General features: G+C 39.5%; 1 protein-coding gene across 1 annotated transcript in view; it reads left to right on the top strand.

The window, feature by feature from the left end:
- The first annotated feature begins 9998 nt into the window (after window positions 1–9998).
- Window positions 9999–21986, top strand: part of Abca13 (ATP binding cassette subfamily A member 13) — a 437088-nt gene continuing 425100 nt past the window's right edge. The window contains exon 1 of the mRNA XM_071608614.1: window positions 9999–10067. Within this exon, the coding sequence (XP_071464715.1) occupies window positions 9999–10067 (69 nt within the window). The remainder of the gene's footprint in view (window positions 10068–21986) is intronic.

Genomic DNA, 21986 nt, shown 5'->3' on the forward strand with positions numbered 1-21986 from the left:
TTTAAAATATGAGGTTAGCAGACTTTGGGTCTTGTTAAAATCTTCTGGGGAATGTTGATTTTAATAGGCAGTGAACCTAACTGAGTTCACTCTGTAAATCCTGACCCACCTTCCAAGGGCTATGCATGCAATGCTAATTTACCTTTCAAAGCAGTTTCAGTGCTGCTTTGATCTGCTTTATATTTATGCCACTCAAGGGCTAGTCTGGGTCCTGGGAGTGCTCTACTTTGTAGTTCAATTCTCAAAGCCTTCCTTCTATAGATTCTTATCCCCTCCAGGCATAAATAGCTGAAGGGAGACTCCAGAATTTCATACACATATCTAAAGGATATCTTTCTCTGGTCCCCTCCACTCACATGGTACTTCCTGTGATCATCCTTTCCTGGTGCCCTAGCGAGGAAGCTGGGGCTTTGGCTTCTCAGTGCTGTCACACACTTTCCACAAAGGGGTCCACTTTAGGGAAAGGGGGCAAGAAACCCAACCTGTGGGGTGGCTACCACAACTGTCATCATGGCAGGTTCCACATTTGTTATGGGATCACCAGAATGAGTGTTGAGAGACTCCACAGAGCTCTATACTACAGGGTCTCTTTTGTAGATTCTGACTAGTTGTAAGAGGTGTTTCTCTTGGAGCTTTTTTACACTTGTGTCTGTTTACAATTCCAATTTATGGGATGCCCTAAACTATAAGTTGGGCAGTACGGGAAGAATTGCAGAGTTCTCAATGCCATGTAGTGTGGGAAGCCACTCCTGAGCTATTTAGAGCCTGAACAGCCCACCTCCTACCTTATTTGGCAAAAGAACATCCTGTAGAAAACCTTCGATGTTTCCCCCATATATAAACCAAATGCGCAGACTGTCACTCTCTTTCCAGTGTGGAAGCTTGACCCCTAATGTAGAAGAGCCGTTCCACCCTGATTTCTAAAATTACTTTCTGTGTACTGTGTTTTTTTTTTCCCCCCACCACCTTCTTTTCTTAGCTTAATTTTGCAGCCAACCCACTCCACGCAGAGGAAACCCAAATTCCACTGCCCGTGTGGGACATGGGTAGGAATATGGGGCATTCTCTGAGCTTGATTTCTCTCTCCATTTTGTCCACTCTGATTTACTTTCCAGAGTTCTCCAACATTTTTTTTCTGTATCCTTCCTGGAGGTGTTAGTTGTAATAAAAGGGAGAGTGTAGAATAGGCTTATTCCATCATAACTGGATCCAGAACCCTAAATGCCTTTAAAGTAAAAAAGTCATAGTCCAGATGTAAGGTAGTATAATTTGGAGGAATATTCATTGACTAAAAAAAAAAAAAAAGCCTCCTCTTTTTGTAGTCTAGATAAACTTGTCCAATATAAAAATGCATATGAATCTTGGGGAAACTGAATAGGAAGGTTCTTTAATAGGCAACCCTCTACCTATCCCTTCTTCCTTGCCATGTTAACTCTTGGGAAAACATTAACTCCCAAATAGTAATTGTGATCTAAGCACATGGGAGGCTAGTGTGCTCTGCTTCTATCTGAAACCCTAGGAGATGAAAGTTTTACAGAGAAGCCATGACACCATGGCATGAGTATAGTACAGATGGCAGTGGGACACTGAGGCAGAGAGACAGAGCTAATCTTACTGAGCTAGTCATGGTCCCAGAGAGATGCAAGGAAACAGCTTAAAGTTCTCTGCACTTCTGAGAAGGATGTGGAAGTTAAAGGAGAGGAGTCTCATTGGTCAAAATGAGAGGGCATAGCAACAATAGGAAACCAAATTCAAATAGGGGCATTTCAGCAGAGTGAGGCAAAATCCAGAAGTAAGGCACAATCATGCTGTGGATTTCTTAGGATAGTCCACCATAGTGCATATTGAAAAGGGAAGAAATAAGACCTGATTCTTTTTTTTTTAAGAGAGAGAGAGAGAATATATATATATATATATATATATATATATATATATATATATATATATATATATATATATTTAGTTTTTGGCGGACACAACATCTTTGTTTGTATGTGGTGCTGAGGATCGAACCCGGGCCACATGCATGCCAGGTGAATGCTACCGCTTGAGCCACATCCCCAGCCCAAGACCTGATTCTTATATCTTCTTTGGGGGTTATTAGTGGAGAAATGGCATGTAAAACTATGAGCCTGGCTAAGATGTGGGCATAAGTAGAGAAGCAGGTAAAGACTGGGTCTTGGGATACTCTAAAGTTCAGAGGATGGAAAGACAAGGAGGTCCAGACAGTGGAGGTTGAGAAAGAGGGAACAGGAAGGTACAAGATGAAGCAAAAAGTGATGAGGATAGAATGACTGTGCCAAGTACCCTACTGGATCATGGAGCTGTGCTTGGTTTGGCCACTGGATTTGGAAACATGGAAGTCACAGCAGAAAAATCAATGAGTGGTGGGGATAAAAAATTGATGAGATGAAAAGCTGTGCATAGAGAGAACATAGGCAACTATTTTGAATGTTGATATTAGTAAACAAATGGATGGTACAGTAGCTAGCGGAGCCAATTTTTATTGGGTGGCTGCTTTTATAGCATGTTTTCGTGATTGTGAAAATAATCCATTAAAGAGTGGAAAACTGATAGGACATGAAAGCAGGCAGGACACAATAAGGAAGATTTTCCTACATAGAAACATGGTGTACCCATCCATATGTCAGGAGGGAAAGCAAATATCTGAAAAAAAATTAAAAGGCCAACTAGTCCATCTGGCAGAGGGATTGTGTGAAAGCTTTGTTCTGATTACCTCCATGTTTTCAGTGAAACACTAAGCCTCAGTTTTGTATTTATAAAATTAAACATATAATACCTACCTACTTCATTGATTTGATGAGAATCACAAAAGGCACATTTAAACATGCTTTGAAAATTGCAAGACAATATTCAAATGATCGTTGTGACTTCTTGAGATTTCCACATTTCTTTCCTGACATCCTCAGAATTCTAGAATGTTGTTCTGGGAGTCATTAGTCCCTCACTGCCTTCACTTGACAACACCTTCTCCAAAGCAAATTATTTCCCTTGACCTTGACCTTGGAAGAGTAAGAACCCTTGCTTCTCATTCATAACTTGAGTTTTAGATTTTGCATTTTGATTCTTTCAACCCATGTTTTCAAATTAGACTAAGACACTCTTGTGCTGGAGTAAACAGATATTACATCATATATTTTCACCTGAAGAAGTTTAATTCAACTCAAGTGGAAGGTATAAGAAATATGATTTAGACCTTACATTGTTCAAAGAGGATTAAAAGGGGAAATCTACTTAAGACCCTTAATTCTAGGTCATAGGTAGGCAATATTTCTCTCAATATTGTTAAAAGATTTTTGAGGATTTTTTGTTAATTTTCATAGTTCAGTGAACAAGGGATAGCAGTAAGAGATGAAAACCATTTTTCCTATCAATTTATTGTATTTGAACAAATATTCTTTTTTTATTTGTTCTTTGTTATATGTTACAGAAGAATGTATTTTGACATATATATATATATATATATATATATATATATATATATATATATATATATATATTATATAACTTCCCAGTCTTCTGGTTGTACATGATGTGGAATTGAACAAATGTTCTTTGGACACAATTTGGAATTATGATTTTCTATTAATGTAAGAAGAGACACTAATTTGGATTCATGAGAAATTATTGAAATTAGCAAGATAGAATTCCAGTATCAGAGAAAAGTAAGTTATTTAAACTACCTGTAAGGTCATTAGTTTCCAGGTTTATAAGTTACAATTAAATAAGAAACATTTGGGCCATAAGAGTTCTTTAAACTATGAAACTTCTAATTGCTTATTTCCCCTGATTTTAATAAAGCTTTTTAACAGAGACAAAGAGGCAATTTTCCTTGAAAATCCTGAATAATTTACATTATAACTTTTAAACTACATTACCATAAGCTTTCAAAGGAATCAGTCAAGTGTATGTGTGTGATAATCTCCCCCATTCAAGTTCATTGCATGCTAATCTGACGGTTTGGTTGGCTCTTTGGGAATTATTCAACTCTGACCGAAGCAATTTATGTTTGAAACTTATTCCATCCAAGCATCACTAGACTCTTGTGTACCTGGGAAAAGATGAGGTTGGTTTTGAGGCCTCTGAGGGCTTTTGTTCTTCACTACCCCCCCCCCCAATCCAACCCTTCCTCCTCCCTTATCTCCCCTATGTGTTCCTGGCTTCCTATCTTCTTAACTCCGTCCACCTCTCTAAGATATCAAATCTTAATTCAAGTTAATTAACTTCTCAATTCTTTGAAAAGTCTGACTTTGGGGTAAAAGAATGTTGGTTGAAGAAGGAGTTGCAAAGAGTAGACACTGGAAGCAAGTTTTATGATCCATCATAATGCCAAGTATTATTTTTTATAGAATAATATGAACTGTTACAACAAAGTGCCAGTTGATATGAACTTCTGATTTGCCAGGACTGATGCATGAGGCACCCAGGCTCTCCTGCACAGAGAATCTGACTCTGTAACGAATATACAGTGGAGAGTTCTCTTCGGAGGGATGCAGCTTTAGAGATAATCTCCAGGGAGTTTCATTCTCAGGGTCCTTTTACACAGACTTTTTTTCATAGTCAACTCCCTAATTTTCTGAATGTCAAAGAAATTCCCTGATACAGGCAAGGTGCAAGAATCAGCCTCAAATTTCTTAGCAAGCCTCAAATTCATACACTCCAATAGAAACTTAGTATTCCAATCCCTTTTGTAAGCCCTCTGTATTAGAATGCTCAGGTTACCATAATGATATATAACAGATTTGTTGTCTTAAACAATAGTGTATTAGTCAGTTTTTCATCACTAGAACATAATACCTGAAATAAAAGAACTTAGGTAGGAAAGGCTTATTTTGGCTCACAGTTTCAGAATGATGCAGTCCATGGTTATTTCTGTTATTTCTGGGCATTTGGTGAGGCAGAGCTTCATGGTGGAGGGATATGATGGAGCAAAGCTGTTCACTTTGGTGCAACCAGGAAGCAGAGATAGGGAAAAAGAGAGGGGGTGGGGGTGGGGGAGGGCCAGGGATAAGATATACAATTCAAAGGCATGCACCCAAAAACCAACTTCTTTCAACTAGGCTCTACTTTCCATTTCTACCATCTCCCTAATAGCCCATTAAACTATGAATCCATCAATGGATAAATCCATTGATAGGTTTAGATTCCCATCAATGGATAAATCCATTGATAGGTTTAGATTCCCCATGGTTCATTCACTTTCCAAAGGTTCCCACCTGACGCAGTCTGGCTGGGCACAAAACCATGAGCCACTCAAGCAGGAACAAACTTTATTTTTGAAACTGCCGCCAATGCCCCCTATGCTCCCGGGAAGATTGCCGGCCGATTTACGCGGCGTTCTCCCCGACCCCCACAGGAAGTCCCTCCTCCAGAATTCCCTCCTACCGCACTTCCCCAACCAATGGGAACTCTCCAGGAGTCCCGTAGCAGGCCGAGGTGGACAGCAGGAGTCCAATATCCATATGAATGCAGATCTTAACATAATCATATCATCTCAATGGCTTGCTGGCATCACCTTTCAACCAAAAATGCCATGCATCATATTACTTGGCTGTGGCTCTTAGCAGAGACTAATATTTGAATTAGTAGATTGAATACAATAGTTCTCCCTAATGCAGGTGGTTATCATTTAATCAATTGAAAGCCTTACTAGAATAAAAGACAGACCCTTCCCTAAATAAAAGAGAATTCTTCCTGCCTGATAGTCTTGATGGTCTTTGAAATGAGACCTCAGTGTTTTTTTTTTCTTTGTAGAACGATCTACTGTATTCAATCTACTTATTCAAATGTTAGTCTTAATCAAAACACCTTCATAGACACACCTAGAATAATGTTTGGTTAAATATCTGAACACAATGTGGTTCAATCAAACAACACACAAAAAAAGTTAGTCATCAGAAATGCCATGGAGCTGGGTGCAGTGGTACACGCCTGTAATGCCAGTGGCTCAGGAGGCTAAAGCAGGAGGATTGCAAGTTCAAAGCCAGCCTCAGCAATGGTGAAGTGCTAAGCAACTCAGAGAGACCCTGTCTCTAAATAAAATACAAAATAGGGCTGGGGATATGGCTCAGTGGTCGAGTGCAACTGAGCTCAATCTCCAGTAAATGAGACCTCAGCGGTTTCTTTGTTTGTTTTGTTTCTGTTTTTGATTTTTCCCCCTTGCTTTTAGGTTTGAACTGAAATATTGGCTTTTCATTGGTCTGGACCTGCTGGCCTTTAGGTGGGAGCTACACTGTTAGCTCTCCTGTTCTCTAACTTGCAGAGTTACTCTGCATTATCCTGCTGATCTTGGGACTTTCTCAGCTCCATGACTGCTTTATCTAATTACTTATAGTGAATCTCTCTATACAAATATATGTATATGATTATGTTTCTTTTGAGAACTCTGAATAGTATAGATATTGGTACTGAGAAAGATTCTAGAGGAACAGAATTTTAAGGATGATTTTTCTGAATATGTTCTGGGGTTTATGGAATTGGATCTCTAATATGATTAAATTTAAAAATGCTAATGAGAGGCTGGGGATATAGCTCAGTTGTATGCACAAGGCTCTGGGTTCAACCCCCAGCACCACCAAAAAAAAAAAAAAAGATGCTAATGATTCCATTTCCATAGTCCATGTCATGATCTGGCAATGACAATGTACAAATATCGACATCAGACATTCCTCATCATATACTTATGAGAAACAAGGGTCTAAGCAAGTGTATTTGATGCTTTCAAAGCTTTTCATCAAGCTAACAAGTATAACAAGATTATCTTGTTGTTCCTAATATTACTAGACAAAGTGGGAAAATAAATGGACTAATTCAATGATCAAATTCCCAGCTTAAGTGTTATATAAGTGAAATCTTGTGTTCCCTTAAAGAGACCCTTATCTTCTGCAGTTAAAGGATTAGACTGCTGAAAAACACAGAACATCATCCTGTAACTGGGTGAAGTACAAAGTAAATCGAACCCTTAGCCTTGCAGGATATTTGCTGTTCAAGTGTGAGTACCAACTGGAAAGGAGTAAGACCCAGAGCATTGGAATGGGAGGACACTGTGCTTTTAAATGAAGTGTATTCTTTGCCAGTGGATGAGGTCTCCTCAATTCCACTAGAAGTGACTCCTACCCCCATTTCTGAGTGGGTTAACCCTGGATTTTGCCTAAGGAAACTTGTGATGGCCTCACCCCTCCAGTAAGACAATGGTGTTTCTCCTCAGGACTAACCTCCTATCATTCCTCTTTTTGTCCAGAACTACAACTATAATCAAGTCCTATCGGACACTACAAGGTGAAGTAAAATTGCAACCCAAGAGAAGGCGTGCTTCATTCCAAAATGACAACTCAATTTTTCTAACTTACCTGGACAGAAATCAAAGGAACATGTGTAGAAGTGGATATTAAGGATGTGGGATAATGGTGGAAGGAAGATAAACTGGGATTCAAAACCAAATTTATTGATATGGACTCACCAAATTTATTGATATAGACTCTGCATTTAATGTTGCAGCTCAGGGAGTTAGGAAGGACTCTAACAGGTTGGTTGGTTGGTTGGTTGAAACATGGACCAAAAGATACAGTGAACAAATTATAAATACCAGATCTGCCTTGGTTTAATGCAGAGGGAGATATGTAAAAACTTAGGGAGATTGCAATGTTAGAATGGATTTGTAGTTAAGACCTACAGACAAGATGGGTCCAGTTACCATAATGTAACTATGAAACAAAACTACAATGGAAGTAAGGAGGAGAATGTCTGGAATACAGGTGCTTCCTTAGGGCAACTCTTAGTGTTACCATTGCCTGTGATAAGTCAGTGAAAAACTATAACAACCTAATCCAGACAGGACTCTAACGTCCTTTAGGAATGAAGGTATGGGTCACACCCCCCAAATAAAGAAGCCAAATAGTCTTTTACGTGTTTGCTGAAGGGAATGGGAATAGGGAAGCAGAAAAAGGCGACTACAAATATCAACTGTGATTGTAGGACTAGCTATAGCAATGAGGATTTTCCTTTCTTATTTTGTTGTGAGCATGTCTGTGTAAATAGCAAATATATTTTTCTCCTCCCTCCTTTCACCTTATCATGCAATGAGATGTAATCACATCATAGTATTTAAATATTTTCAACTTTTACATGACAGTATTTAAGTTATAGATTATCAAAGAAAAGAGTAAATTTTATTCAAAGAGATTTCACTTTTTTTTTTTGGAGCATGGGGCCATTATGTTTATAGTTGCATATAGGATACTGGTATTATGTTAGGTGGAATCATGACCTTTATTTATTGTCTTTGGAGATTGAGTATGGTTTAAGGAGATATATTTGGGTGCCCAGTTGACAAGGGCAGATTTGCAATGGCTAATTTAATGTACCAACTTGGTTGGACTACAGGGTGCCAAGATACTAGGTCAAATATCATCTGGGGGTTTCTGTGATGTTGTTTTGGATGAGATGGACATTTATGTAGGGAGACCAAGTACAGCAGATGAGCCTCCCTAATGGGATTGGTCTCATTCAATCAGTCAAACTCCTAAAGAGAACAAAAAGCTGACCAACCCCTGTGTAAGAAAGAATTCCCCTTCCCTTCTCTGATGGTCTGCACACTGGGACATCAACTTTCAGGCTCAAACAGAAACATCAGCTCTTCCTGGGTCTTGAAACTGCTGGTCCTTAGGCAGGAACTACACTCTTGGCTCTCCTGTGTTTCTAACTTGTTGACTCCTCAGATCTTGAAATTTGTCCATCTCCATAATAGTGTGAGCCAATTCCTTATAATCACCTATTGGTTCTGTTAAAAAAAAAAAATCATGACAGCCACCTGTGATGTATAGTGTTCTACATATTATCTGCTAAGAGAGCCATGGTGGTAATACTTAGGTGACCCTACCAGGCCTTTGAGGGGACAAGGGCCGAGGGAGAGTATCCTAAGGGGATCAGACAAACACACTTTCTGTGTGCTGGGCACCACCTCACCAAGTAATGATCTTTACTCTGACATGTTGACTCAAATTATGTAATAAACATCAAGAAAAAATTAAATTGATGTTCTTTTTAAAAGTACATTTACAGAATGATTGAGTCAATCCCTTTGCTGAAGCCTGGGTATCTCTGTTTCCTATTGCAAAAGGCACGTATAGAGCATTCACAGCTTGTGAAAAAATGGAAGACCACAAGGTTAGGTTGCCTGAGGTCCTTCTGACCACAGTGGGGAGCCACAGGAAGTCAGGAAGGACTGGCTTCCAGAACTTCTGGGGCCACTAGCACCCAGCCACATCCATTGTTCTAGGTGTGCAGGAATCACACAGGGCTCAGAGGCAACCGATGGGCTTGCTGAGTCCTGCCATGCCTGCACCCAGAACCTTCCAGATTGTCCTTGTTCTTCTTTCCCTGCACTCTGAAACATGTCCCAGCCTCCTGGAGGGAAATGATGAGAGCAGAGTTAGATGTGAGGGTGCAGCAGCAACACAGATCTTGAGCCACCCATCCCACAACCTCTGCAAGACTGACTGCTTGCATCATTTTCTTTCCCAAGTCTCTGCTGTGGGACCACCAAAATGGAAATATTTTGGTCAATTAGTGTGATAACTGACATTTCAGGAAAGATGAGGAATAATTCCTTCCACTTAACATCAAGGGGAAAAAGAGGTCAATGGGGAATGTGGCCCTCACTTCTCCTGGTGTGCACCAGATGTGTGGGATTTGGGAAAGTGTAGGCTTGCATCCTTTTTTACCCAGGAAGGACCCAGAAGGCAGACTTCTGGAATCTAACCCTCCCCAAAACAGAACAGCTAGAGAAAAGATTTCTCGGCAGACACAGAGCATGAGGGGACATTTGATGCCTGCTTTATTCAGTCACCAGTAATCTCTCTTGCATCACTCACTTTTGTTACAATTGACTAATAGGCAACATGCCTCCGCCCGAGCCCCGGAAGATAGAAACACTGTCCTAAAAGGCTGAGCTCCCCAAAGAGCAAGGAGCAGCAGGGATGGGGCACAGGAGGCACCAGTTCCAAGCCCTGCTGTGGAAAAACTGGCTCTGCAGACTCCGGCACCCGGTGAGTGCTTGCCTTGGTTCTCCAGAGGGCTCCAGTGAGGGTTGGAGAGGGACCAGGGTATGTCTTCCCTGGCAGGTGAAAATGTTCACCCTGCAAGGGATTTGGGAAAGTCAGATGATTTTACATCCGAACTTGCCCTAAGGGCCAAAGTAGCTGAATTCTAATGACCAGCGCAATATTTAGACACTAGAATCTTGTCAAAAAAGGACTAATTTAGAAAAAATTTCCTCCAAATATAATAATGCATTTTAAACTCTAGTTGGTGTTTTGGATACTTATTATAAAAGATGAACTGGAAATCATCTGGTTTACAAGGCATCAAATGTATTCAATGCATAGATAGAAATATTGAGATCAGTGATTCTAAGGCGTGAGTCCATGCAAAGTGTGTGTAAACAGGGCTTTGCAAGAAAGATGAACTTAACACTATAAATAAGACATTAAAAATTAATTTTTAAAAATGTCTTATTTATAGTGTTAAGTTACATGTTTTTTAGAATTGTATTTTAGTTACATCAACAAGGCTCTCCTAAGGAAAATTACTTAGACCAAATTCATGTGAACATTTAAGTAAAGATCCCAGAGATTTGTATTTTAATAAAGTAGAACTCAATCACTTATTATTATGATTAGTTGCCCTTTATACCTGATGCCACCAGGTAAACTTTAATACTTAGTGATGTCGTTTTCAATAGTAGTTCTGCAATACTGTTTCTGTATTATTTTTGACTTTAAGGTTCAAACTTATCAGGTGAGGTTTTTCTGCAGATGAATTCTTCTGTTTGTAGAAATTCAATAATTGACATGGAATTTAATCATGTTGCTGACTCCTCAGTCAGAAGATCCTTCCTCTCTTTCTCACAATAGAACAAATATTAAAGGAGATGTTTTATTTTCATATGGTATCAGGATTAGAATGATTTCAATTGAAATTTGATTGTACAAGAATTGTAAGATCAGGAATGAACAAACGGGACTTCCACTTTTGATGAATTGTTAGCAACATTGGTGCGTGTGTAGGTGGTTTTCCATTTAAGTACAGTATATTAAACATGGAAGTTTGTTTTGGGGAGCTAAGCCTATTTTCCCATGAAAGGACTTTCTAAGGGGGAAGCTGGATTCCCAAACACTGTTCTTTCTTTTTTATATATGTCAACTCATTAAGTTCAATAGTTCAGTGAAGGTAAGGTATCTGGACTATCTACTCCCTATTATTGGACACCTGAGTTGTTTAAAAATTTTTCATAATTATTATTGGCATAAGGGAAATATCCTTATCAGAAATATTTTGTTAATTTATTTATTTGATGTCTGCTTTTATAAAATGGTAAGTCCTATGCCCTATGCTTCTTCATCTTATTTTTCTCTTCAGTATTCATCATTTAAAAAACACTACATATTTACTTATTTGTTAATTACCTCTGGATCCTGCACTAGTTTGTAAGATCCATGAGAGCTGGACATTTTCCTGACTTATTCACCAGCATACTCCCCAGTACCCAGAAGAGTACCTGGAATACAGCAAGTGTTCAATAAATATTTGTTAAATGAACAAAGGAAGGAAGGATAGAATACAGTAAAAACTTATTGTATCTCTACTGGGTGAACAGTACAAATGTATACCCTATCTTCAAGGAATTGGAGTCAGTTCTGAGAAAATCAACCCAAAATGCAATAAAACATTTAATAAACACTTTTCTGGGAATATGTCTACAGATGTTCACACACACAATGGAAATGGTATTTGTTACAAGTTTATTTATTATGACATGGCTTACAATAGCAACAGAGTAGAAACAACCCAAGAATTTGTGTAGAATTTGGAGTCGCCTGACTGGGTGCATATCCCAGCTCTGTCACTTACTAGTTGATTTATGTAGGCAAATTTCTTGGTTGGGTTTTCTTTCCTATGAGATGAATTTGTTTGCAAAGATTGAGTGGTTACTCCATGCAATGTGCTGGCAGTGATGATAAGCATGAATGGGGGATGTTTTCTTCCTGGGCTGTAGTGCTGGGCATGGTAGCAGACCTCTGGGACATGAGCCAGGGATTATGAGGGACAGGAGAGGTGAGGGTAGCTGTAGATATCTGATTTGCATGATTGGGTTAGAGCAGAAGCCCAGGGGGTATACTCTCTGATTATGTTTGCATCTCTTAATCAATTACAGTGGAAATATTGAGGCCAGGCCCCTCTGGGTGAATGTCTTTAAAGTGACCTACTTTTCATAGCTTCCTTCTGTTCTCCCGTGATGATCTGTGAATTCTTTTACATTATGGAAATGGGTGTTGGCATAAACCACAGAACAACCAATCTGACCAAGTGAACAAATGGCCTCAAATAAATGTTTCCTTAGTGAATAAGAACCAGGCACTATTTGTAAGCAGAAGGAAGCATATCCATTTTCTATTTTATTATTTTAGGATTATAATTTCTTTAAAAAAACATTCTATTATGGAAATTTCAAACAGGAAAAAATTAAATGGTACAATGAATGAATAATATCCATCACCTTCTCATATCTAGAGTGTTAAAATTCTATTGTTGGGAAAAATTAGTTTATATAGAAGCACGTTTTTAGAATTACTTTAATGCCACTCTGATTTTTCCTCTTGATTTTAATTTACTATATAAGCAGCACTATAACTATGTGAAAATTTCTTTTAAAAATATCTAAGATTCCTTTGCACTAATTCATTTGCTACATTGGTGGTCTTTTCTTGTCATCAGGCATATGTAAGATAATATAATTACCTTACATAATTATAATTAAAATCTTAGTCTTTTTTTTCCATTTAACATTGAGGTTCAATACTTCAAAAGTTGCTCTATGGTCTTTCTATCTAATGGTTTTATTGTCTGATAGTTCATTAATTATTGAAACATTTCCTTATGTTGGGCCTGAAAGTTCTTTCCAGTTCATGAATGACGTTGTGATGCAGGAAGGACACATCCTGGTACAGGCAGGACCAATCCTGGTTCTCTTGAGTATGTTTCCTGGAGCAGGGCTTCTGGGTCAAGGTCAGGACATGTTCATTTCTGGCAAGTCAATGACAGTTGAAGACGCCCTCAGGAGTCTTCCTGGATAGTTCCTGAAAAATCTCATCAAGTGTCCAGTGGCTGTGAGCCAGGATTTTCCACATGAACTTACATATTTACTTTTATATTTCATTGTAACTATAAATCAATCAAATTCTTTACTTCTAAATTAAAAAAAAAAAACCTAATAACTAGAAAATGATGTAAGACAAGCATCTACTCTTTAGAAATCTCCTAGTTTTGAGGTCTTTGTGGATCCCTGTTTTAATAGTGACTAGAGGTGGCTGAACCCAAGCCTCATGTGCTGTGCATGACACTGTTCCCCAATATATACCTCAAGTCATGGAGCAGTGACCTTTCTTGGGGCCATTGTTACCTCCCATCTTCTGCATCCATTGAAATCTTTATCTCTTGTTCTGAATCTCATCTCTATTGACTGCTACTCTCCCTCCTCTTTACCCCAACTAGACAGAACTCTGTCACTTAACTCCATTAATGAGAGATGACAAAAGCTTTTTGAATTTGTTCAATATTACTGAAGATGTGGGCTAGAAGAGAGAAATTGTAACATAGTTTAATACAAGGACATTCCTATAGGTAGTATCTTGAATGTTGCCCAAAGGCCCATGTGTTAAAGGCTTGGTCATCAGAATAGTATTATTGGGAAGTGGAGGACAGTTTAAGAGATGAGATTTAAAGGGAGGACTTTAGGTAATTGGGGTAAGTTCTTGAAGAAGATTGTTGAACCCTGTTCTCTTTCTCTCTCTTTCTTCCCTGGCTCATGATGAGGTACATAGTTTTGCTCCCTCACATGCTCCCGCTATGATATGTTACACACCACAGTCCAAAGCAGTGGGGTCAACTAATGATGGACTGAAACCTCCAAAACTGTAAGCCAAAATATACCTTTTCTCATTATAAGTTTAATATCTCAGGTATTTTGTTATAGTGACAGAGAACAACTAACAAAGACATCATAGTCCGAGAAACCATTTACTACCAACCATAGGCCAGGAGGGTCTGATGGAAATAATAAAACTATACTGGGAATGACCTTCTGCTGTGTACACCATACTATGGAACCCAGTAAAACATACCCCAGGTCTGTCCCACACTTCATTCAAACACTGCAGTCTCAAACAACCATGGTGGTAATATGTGTACTTTGTTTTAGACATGGGTGAGAATTACCATACCCTGACAGAGCCCCTTTTTCTGGCTTGCCTCAATGGAAGCCCTTGAGGCTACCTGAGCTCAGTGATAGCAACTTCTCCACTCAACACCTAGCCAAGTTGACATCCACCCCTGCATCATTAGAGGAGCCCTATAAGCTCACCACAACCAGGCTGAACCCCATTCTACATTATTTACTTCTAGCAATATATCTTAGGATCTAATCCTTCAAAACATCATCTTGGAAATCGCTGTTTTTTCTTTCTTTCAATATGTACAGGAACAACCTTTTATTCTGAACTTCCCCTACTTCAAACCTGTGACCTTTGTGTGGGTAGAGGTGTGTTTCCCCTTTCTAAAACAGAAGAATCTCACACTTATTTGCTATTTCCATCAACCACTGCATTCAGATGCTAACAGCCCAAGTTAGTGTTAAAGAAAAACTTTATTTTGCAAACAACGTACTAGCCACAATTTCTATACATTTCTGAAATTGCAAAAATTAATAGATATGAAGACTCCCAAGTAAATTAGTTCTGATTTCTTCTGGCTGTAGCCTGAGGTAATATTTTGTTGTTGGTGGTGGTGTTTTTAAATAGTTACAAATTATAACTCATCATTTTGTTTGCTGTAAGATTTGTTATAAGATCTGCTCAGGGTATTAGCAGGAATCAGTAGGTCAAAGGTCAAGTGCCTGATCTTTCTCACAGACAGGTTCAGGAAAAAACATTTCCAATGATCTTGAATGGTAGTTCCTGACAAGCTTTTACAATTGTATGTCTTTTTTAAAAAATAGTAGAATACCTTTATATTTGTGGGAGGTGGAGGGGGGAATCCTAAAAGTTAAAATGTTTGAATATTAATTATTGTAATAGATTCATGTTGGACATGTTGCTAAAGGAGTTATAGGTACTATGACCTATGAGTGGGTTTTAGGAATAAAAGCAGTTAAGTGTCACTGGTATGGAGTTTTGGTGCTGAAAGAAGTGGCTGAAATTTGTTTATCAATATTCTTTCATTTAGAGTTGTACTGTGCTCCCGCTGGTTGGTCAGAGATTTCTAATCAAAAGAGACTTTCCCAAGTTGAGGACTCTACCATCACCCTACAAGGCAGTAGGGGTGTATCCATTCCTGCCCAGAGTATATTAGTCTGCTCAGGCTGCTGTAACAAATTCCACAAAGTGACTTAAGAAATAGACCATTTGTCTCACAGTTCTGGAGACTAGAGATCCCAAATCAAGGTCTCAGCAGGGCTAGTTCCTCTGAGGACTAGATTTATAGATGGCTGTGTTAACCCTACATCTTTTTACATCATCTTCCCTTTGTATTTGTTTTTGTCTCCAAATTTCTCCTTTAAAATGGCATAGTCATTTGGGATTAGGGCTCACCTTATTCTGCTGTGACCTCATCTTAACTAACAACATCTGCAATGACCCTATTTCCAAATAAGATCACATTCTAGGGGGCTGAGGATTAGGACTTCAACATATGAGTTTTAGGGATATGACAATTCAGCCTATGAGTATAAATCCAGCCCTATCTATATAAATCAAACTTCAGCCTCAGTTGACAAACCTATGCTTTGGGTAGGTTGGGACTTTTAAATAGCATAGTCTGGACCTCATGTACCACCATCCACAGGGAAAAACGTGGTACTTAACCCACTTGGGTGGAAAGAAAGATATTCATCAGAATGTGGCTTTCCCAAGAACAAGCTTAAAATCTCCACCCAGCATGAAATGAAGGCTGGGGATGGGAGGCTGAGCTGAAGCTTCTGGGACATTCTTCATGGGCTGCCCAAGGGTCCAGAGTGACTAAGTGGCCACCTGGCTCAGACTTCTGCTAGTTCTCAGCAGATAGTTTCACAAAGTACACAGCCAGGACTACCTTTAAGGGCAGAATTCTAACTTTTAGTTTAAATGTCTGTGGTCTCTCTGAGTATACAAACTGGCAGAATGACACCGAATTTTCTGGGTATGGTAAGCTTCTGGGGTGTTCATATGCTTGTCACCCTTAACTGAACTCTAGATGCACATCAAAGTGCCTGTACCTTAGTTGGCCTCAGTCAGCTTTCAGATTCTTCTAATGGCAGGGCCTGAGCCACATGACTTAGGTATGGCCAGCAACCTGGCCCTGCTTGCATCCTCCTGATGGTACGTTTCAGTATAGGCCACAGGACTTGGTGGCAATATTGATTATAGCCTGTTAGTCCTTGCTTGACACCAGATAGCACTGAAAGTGTGCCACTCTCTTTGGCATGCTAATACTTACCAGAAGCTGCAAATGAACATAGTGTTTATGGGCTGACTGATCAGAATTTGGACCTAGGGAACATTGCTAAACAGTTACCTGCTGACCAGTGAGCTTTCTGCTCTGCATCCTGGCAGCTGACCACCCCAGGAGAGCTTCATACACAAACCCACAAAGATGGGAATTCCTCAGGATAGTGTGGGAACACTTGAACTATTCCTAAATGTTCTAGCAGTTATGTGGAAGTTGCCCATTTCCCATGATTAGGCCACATGGTCCCTTTAGGGATGACTTCTTTCCCTCTAACTGGAAGCATATCTTACTGCAGATGCCCATGTCTTTGTGATGATCTGAGGCTCTGACCTGAGAGTCTATCAATACAATTAGAGAATCATCCAACTTCCATTTGGATTGGTAAGATGGCAAAGTTGATGATCTTTCTATTGGTTGTGAAACACAGAGCCTGTGGGGTCCTTGAGGTTGGCCTAGACTGGCCTGGCTGTCAGGATTTACCCTGCCCTGGACCCTGGGAAGGAAACTGTCCAGTCACTATAAGGCCACTGTAGGTCATTTGGGTGTGTCTCAGTTTACATAGAACCGTGATCAAAGACAAGTGGTGCATAAATCTAATTATTGAAAAGCAAACATGCTTTTGTGTCTTGAGGGCTAGCATGTGCTGAGCTGTTTGGGGTTTGTTTGCTTTTTCCTATTCATTATCACACAGTGCCTTTTCACTTTAGATGGAGCTTCATTTGCTTCTAATCCTTTTAACTGTAGCTTTGTTTCCCCTGCCTTCCCTCTAAGCACAAGTCATCACATAAACCAGGAGACATGAAAACAGCGTTAACCAACAGTGAGGGAACTCCTGTGTGTAAAGAAAAGGGCTAAGAGTTTTTTGTTCAGCCGTAATCCTCCTTTGTGTCCTATGTCACAGCCCGAATGTAAGAATGTCCAGATCTTCTATAGGTATGAAAAAATGACTGTTTCAAAAAAAAAAACAAAAAACACAAAGCATCTGGTTTCCCATTTCCTTTTTGGGTTGTTTGCCAGGATAAAAAGAAAAACAAAACACAAAACAAACACAGCTCTGTATGTTGCTCTTTTTCTGAAATTGTTACCAGAATCTTAAAGAGAAAATGACAAGATCATCAAAAGACTAGGACTGGAAGATTTTATTTAGGATGGTAGATTTATGTTGCTTCTGCAAAACACAAAAAGCAGAGATCTCTTCTTTGCCCAGGAGACTTGTTCCCTCCCACTTTTGAATCTAGTTCTCATTAGAAATACCCTAGAATTCCCTTGCTGTACTTATTTATGTGGTCCAGGTAGGCCTGGGTTTTTCAATGACAAGAAAGGTTCAAAACAAAACAAAACAAAACAAAACAACTCATATTCACAATAATTCAAGAGACCAGAGGCAAAAGCAATGTCAAGACTTGTTTCCATGAGACTCTATGGGAGGCTGAGGATGTTTATTAGGAAACCAACAAGATTGAAGTGCCCTCTGGCTTTGTCACCCTGGGACTGTGGGGGCCCCTTCAAGGAAAGCTTTGAGGTCAGCTATGCATTTGACACTCTCTGTGTCCTCTGCTCTCCCTGTTTTGTATCCCCTCAGCATGTTTCCTTCCCTTGATGCCTGGCTGTTGGCTTCTTCAGAGGGTCCACCCATGTGGTGCCATCTGTGCCGGTCTAGGTGTGGTTGTCCTATGGCAGGCACTGGGGCTTCTCCCAGGAGCATAGTCATCCAAGCTTGCCTCATTAGCAACTGTCATACTGTTACCTGCATCCTGAGCCAGAGGCCTGACTCTGGAGGCCAACTAATCAGGTCTGGCCATGCCCTAAAAAACCAAGCAGAAAAGGTAATGGTGGAAAGCAAGGAAAGACAACCTTAATCAATATGGTTATGTCAGAAAGGCAAAGTGAGACTCAGCATCTCAGCCCTGTTTTCCAGTTGCTGAGAGGAGATACAAGTTTAAATAGAGGAAGAATTGGAGTAGCAAGTGAGAGGTATACATAATTAAGCAGTCTTGGTCGAACTGTGATCTGGTGGGTCATTCTCTCAGTTCTGGTTCTGCAAAGGGACAGTTCTGGAGTAGTCCTTTATCACACAAGGAAGCAATTTCCACTTGTTGCTCAGGATATGTATTTGTCAGACCTGTGATTCTGAAAGCCAACAGTTCAGTTCCATGTGATGATTGCTCCTGCTTTTCCTGGAAGGTGTAGCACAATGGCTGAAGACTTCTAGATGCTACTCTAGGGGTCTAAAATCAGAGGCTGCATTTCTCCCTGGAAGTTTGGTCTCAGTCTTGAAGGGAGAGATAAGTTGGGTAAACTTACAGCTAATAAGTCTTGCATTACTAATTTTTAGATGAGCACTTGCCCCTTAGAGGATTAACAGGCTTATATGTAGAGGTGAGGAGGGACTTGACCCAAAGTTTAATAAAGGAGACTGTTCAAAATAAAGGCAGAAAGGCCAAGCTTTATTCTGCTTTCAGCTACCCATAGGGCACAAGAGCCACTGATTTTAGCAAAGTCAGTCTAAAGTTCCTGTTATAATCCTTCAGACTTAAACCTGGGGCTCCTGGTAGAGGCATACCTGCACCTGTGTGCACCAGTGTCCACCTATCTGGAAAATGACCATTCCTTAGAGATGGGGGGAGGCAGGTAGGAGGTGAGGTGGCCTTTTCCATCTTGTAGAGTCTGGCTACATGGCTGTTGGCCGCCAGAGGGGCTGCTACAGAAGACCCAAGGTGGAAGTTCAGTGGTGTGCTGTGCTCTGGGTGGGACCGAGGGCATGGTCTTCCCTTTGCTTCAGCTCCTTTTAGCTGTTTTTCTGTCACTTCAGCCAAGCTGAGTGGTGTCCATCCTCTCTCTTCCAGATGACTGTGAACTTTAGACCAGGATCCTTGTCTTCTTCTTCCTAGACTTTTTACAGGAATTCTTATTTCCAGATGGAGCGTAGAGGTCAGAAAGGGAAGGGATCTCCCTAGGCCCAACGGAGGGGAGCAGCAGGGCCTCCCCTAGATCCGGTTCTGTCTTATGGAGAACTCACACCCTTCCTGTCCTCCAGTGGATAGCACTGAACAAATACTTGCTGAATTTATGTGATGAAGACTTGAGTGTGTGAAATGCTCCTGAGCGCATAGAACGAGGACATTCTCTCTTGCATGCCAGGGGTGGAGTTGGTGATCTCTTCATTATTCATCATCAGGGGCCATTGGTGGCATCTATAGGATGGCCTGGGACATTGTCTGCCATACACTTGAAATTTGTGGCCATAGCATTTGCTGGTACAGATGGTCTGAGTCCCAAATTCCAGTCTAACACTCTGGCAGGAGCAAGCTTGTGTCTGAGGGTGTCTTGATTACCCCAATATGTCACTCTTTTGATATACCTCATTATATTAAGCATGACCTTAATGCCAAACATATTTTTCATAAGTGTAGAATAATTTCTAAATAGTAATATGGCTGAGCCAGAAGGGAGCTCAACCTACTGTCCATCTGGATGATTCCTGCTGTGTATGAACTGGCTTCATTTTCATGTATGGTCATGTGACAGCAATTCATATGTCCAATGTTGTATTCTCTTTGGCCCTGTGTAGTCGATGCTTACAAATTTAGTATAGATGCCATGGAGTACGAAGTTGGTTTTGTTTTTTTTTTAATTTTCTATTTCGAGGGATCAGTATAAAAATTAATTTTAAATTGTCCATTGAGTTATTTTACAATTGTATAATTAGAGCCTTGGTGAGTACAAGTATTTCTCAGACTTATTGTCCTTTTCTTATTCAGATTTAGTTTCTATATCTTATAAGGTCATCTATTCCTTTTGCCTAAAATAATACTTCATAATTTCAAACCTGTGGGATTCTACTTTATTCCCATTTGTTTAATCAATAGTCTTGTAATTGATTAGTGTAATCAATAGTCTTGAGCTTTTCTAAGGTTTTAATTTATCTTTTTCTACAAATTCCAAATCCAAAAGGCCAACAACTTTGCTAAATCACTCTTTCTTCCACCTGTGTACTAAATAGATTATTATGTCCTATATTTTGTACCACAATAGAGTCTATTTTGGGGTTTACCATGCTATGGCATTGATGTAACTTTGTGCACTAATTTCATTTTTTAAAGCATTGATACTTTATAATAAATTATAATGTTTTCTAGAATTAGAACCTTTTCATAACTTTTTCCTTCAAAAATGTCTTTGCTTTTGAATATATTTACGAATCCATCAGATTTTAGAATCATTTTTGACTTAAAAAATCACTCCAATTGGTATTTTGGTTAGATTTGCATTCAGTGTGAACAGTAATTTTAGAAGAAAGTGTCCTCTCAGATGTTGTGTCCACCGAAAACTAAAAAATAAATATTAAAAAATTCTCTCTCTCTCTTACCAAAAAAAAAAAAAGAATCTTTGGGTCAGAGAATATACATTCCCAACTTGGGTACTTATTGTTTCTTTAACTTCCAGAAAGATTGTGCCAATATTCATCTCATTCCAGGGTTCAGATTTAGCTTTAATTATCTGTTTGCTCTTCTCCTTTGATTCCATGAGGGAAGAAACATTGAAAGAAAAAGCAATTGTTTTTTAATGAAAACCGAAAGAGAGGAAGAGAGAGGGAGAGGGAGGAGGCAGGAAGGAGGATGCAGGAGGGAGGAGGCAGGAGGGAGGAGGGAGGAGGGAGGAGAGAGAAGGGAAAAGGAAGAAAGGAAGGGGGAAAGAGAAGAAGGGAGAAAAAGAGTTTGTTTATTTCTTTTTTCTCAATATACAAATAGTATTAAGGTTTTTAAAAAGTTTTCTGGAGGAGGGAATTTTGGCCTTTGATTATATGATTTTTGAAAGCCCCAGATCACCTGTGACTGCAGTTGGTATTTGGTAATTGACTCTCTGCTAGGTTTGATTCATGCTTCCTTTGAGCTTATTGTGAGAATATCAGATTATCCTTCCTGCCCCCCCAGTACTTAACAACAAGAACCTTAAAATACTTCTGGGAAAGTCTCCTTCTCCATGAGGTTTGCATCAAGAGGCCCCAGTGCACCAAAAACACAATAGAGTTTCATACTCACTTCAAAGCCTTTTGTTTACAAGGGCAACAAACTAATTATATGCTTTGCTTTAACTTCCTTGATATTCTAAACTTATGATGTTTTTCCTCCTCTTTCTGCCAATGAGATCTTGTGACTAACTTCTCCCCCTCCTGGGTGTCCCCTTTTCTTCTTAGTTCATTACAACTTTATGTTTTGTACAGAAGCTTTTCATTCTACATGGTTTTCATTCTGTATGAACCACTTGAAGAATTTTAAGATGAATTTAAGTTCATTGGAGGATGAACTTAGTCTGCAGGTCTGAGCTTCTGTCCAAGTTGCATTGCAAATTAGTTCAAAGAATCTACACAAAATAATTACCTTTATGGTTTCCAATGTGTAAAACAGACACAATATTATCTGTTT

This window comes from Marmota flaviventris, chromosome 1, assembly GCF_047511675.1.
Source record: "Marmota flaviventris isolate mMarFla1 chromosome 1, mMarFla1.hap1, whole genome shotgun sequence".
NCBI lineage: Eukaryota > Metazoa > Chordata > Mammalia > Rodentia > Sciuridae > Marmota > Marmota flaviventris.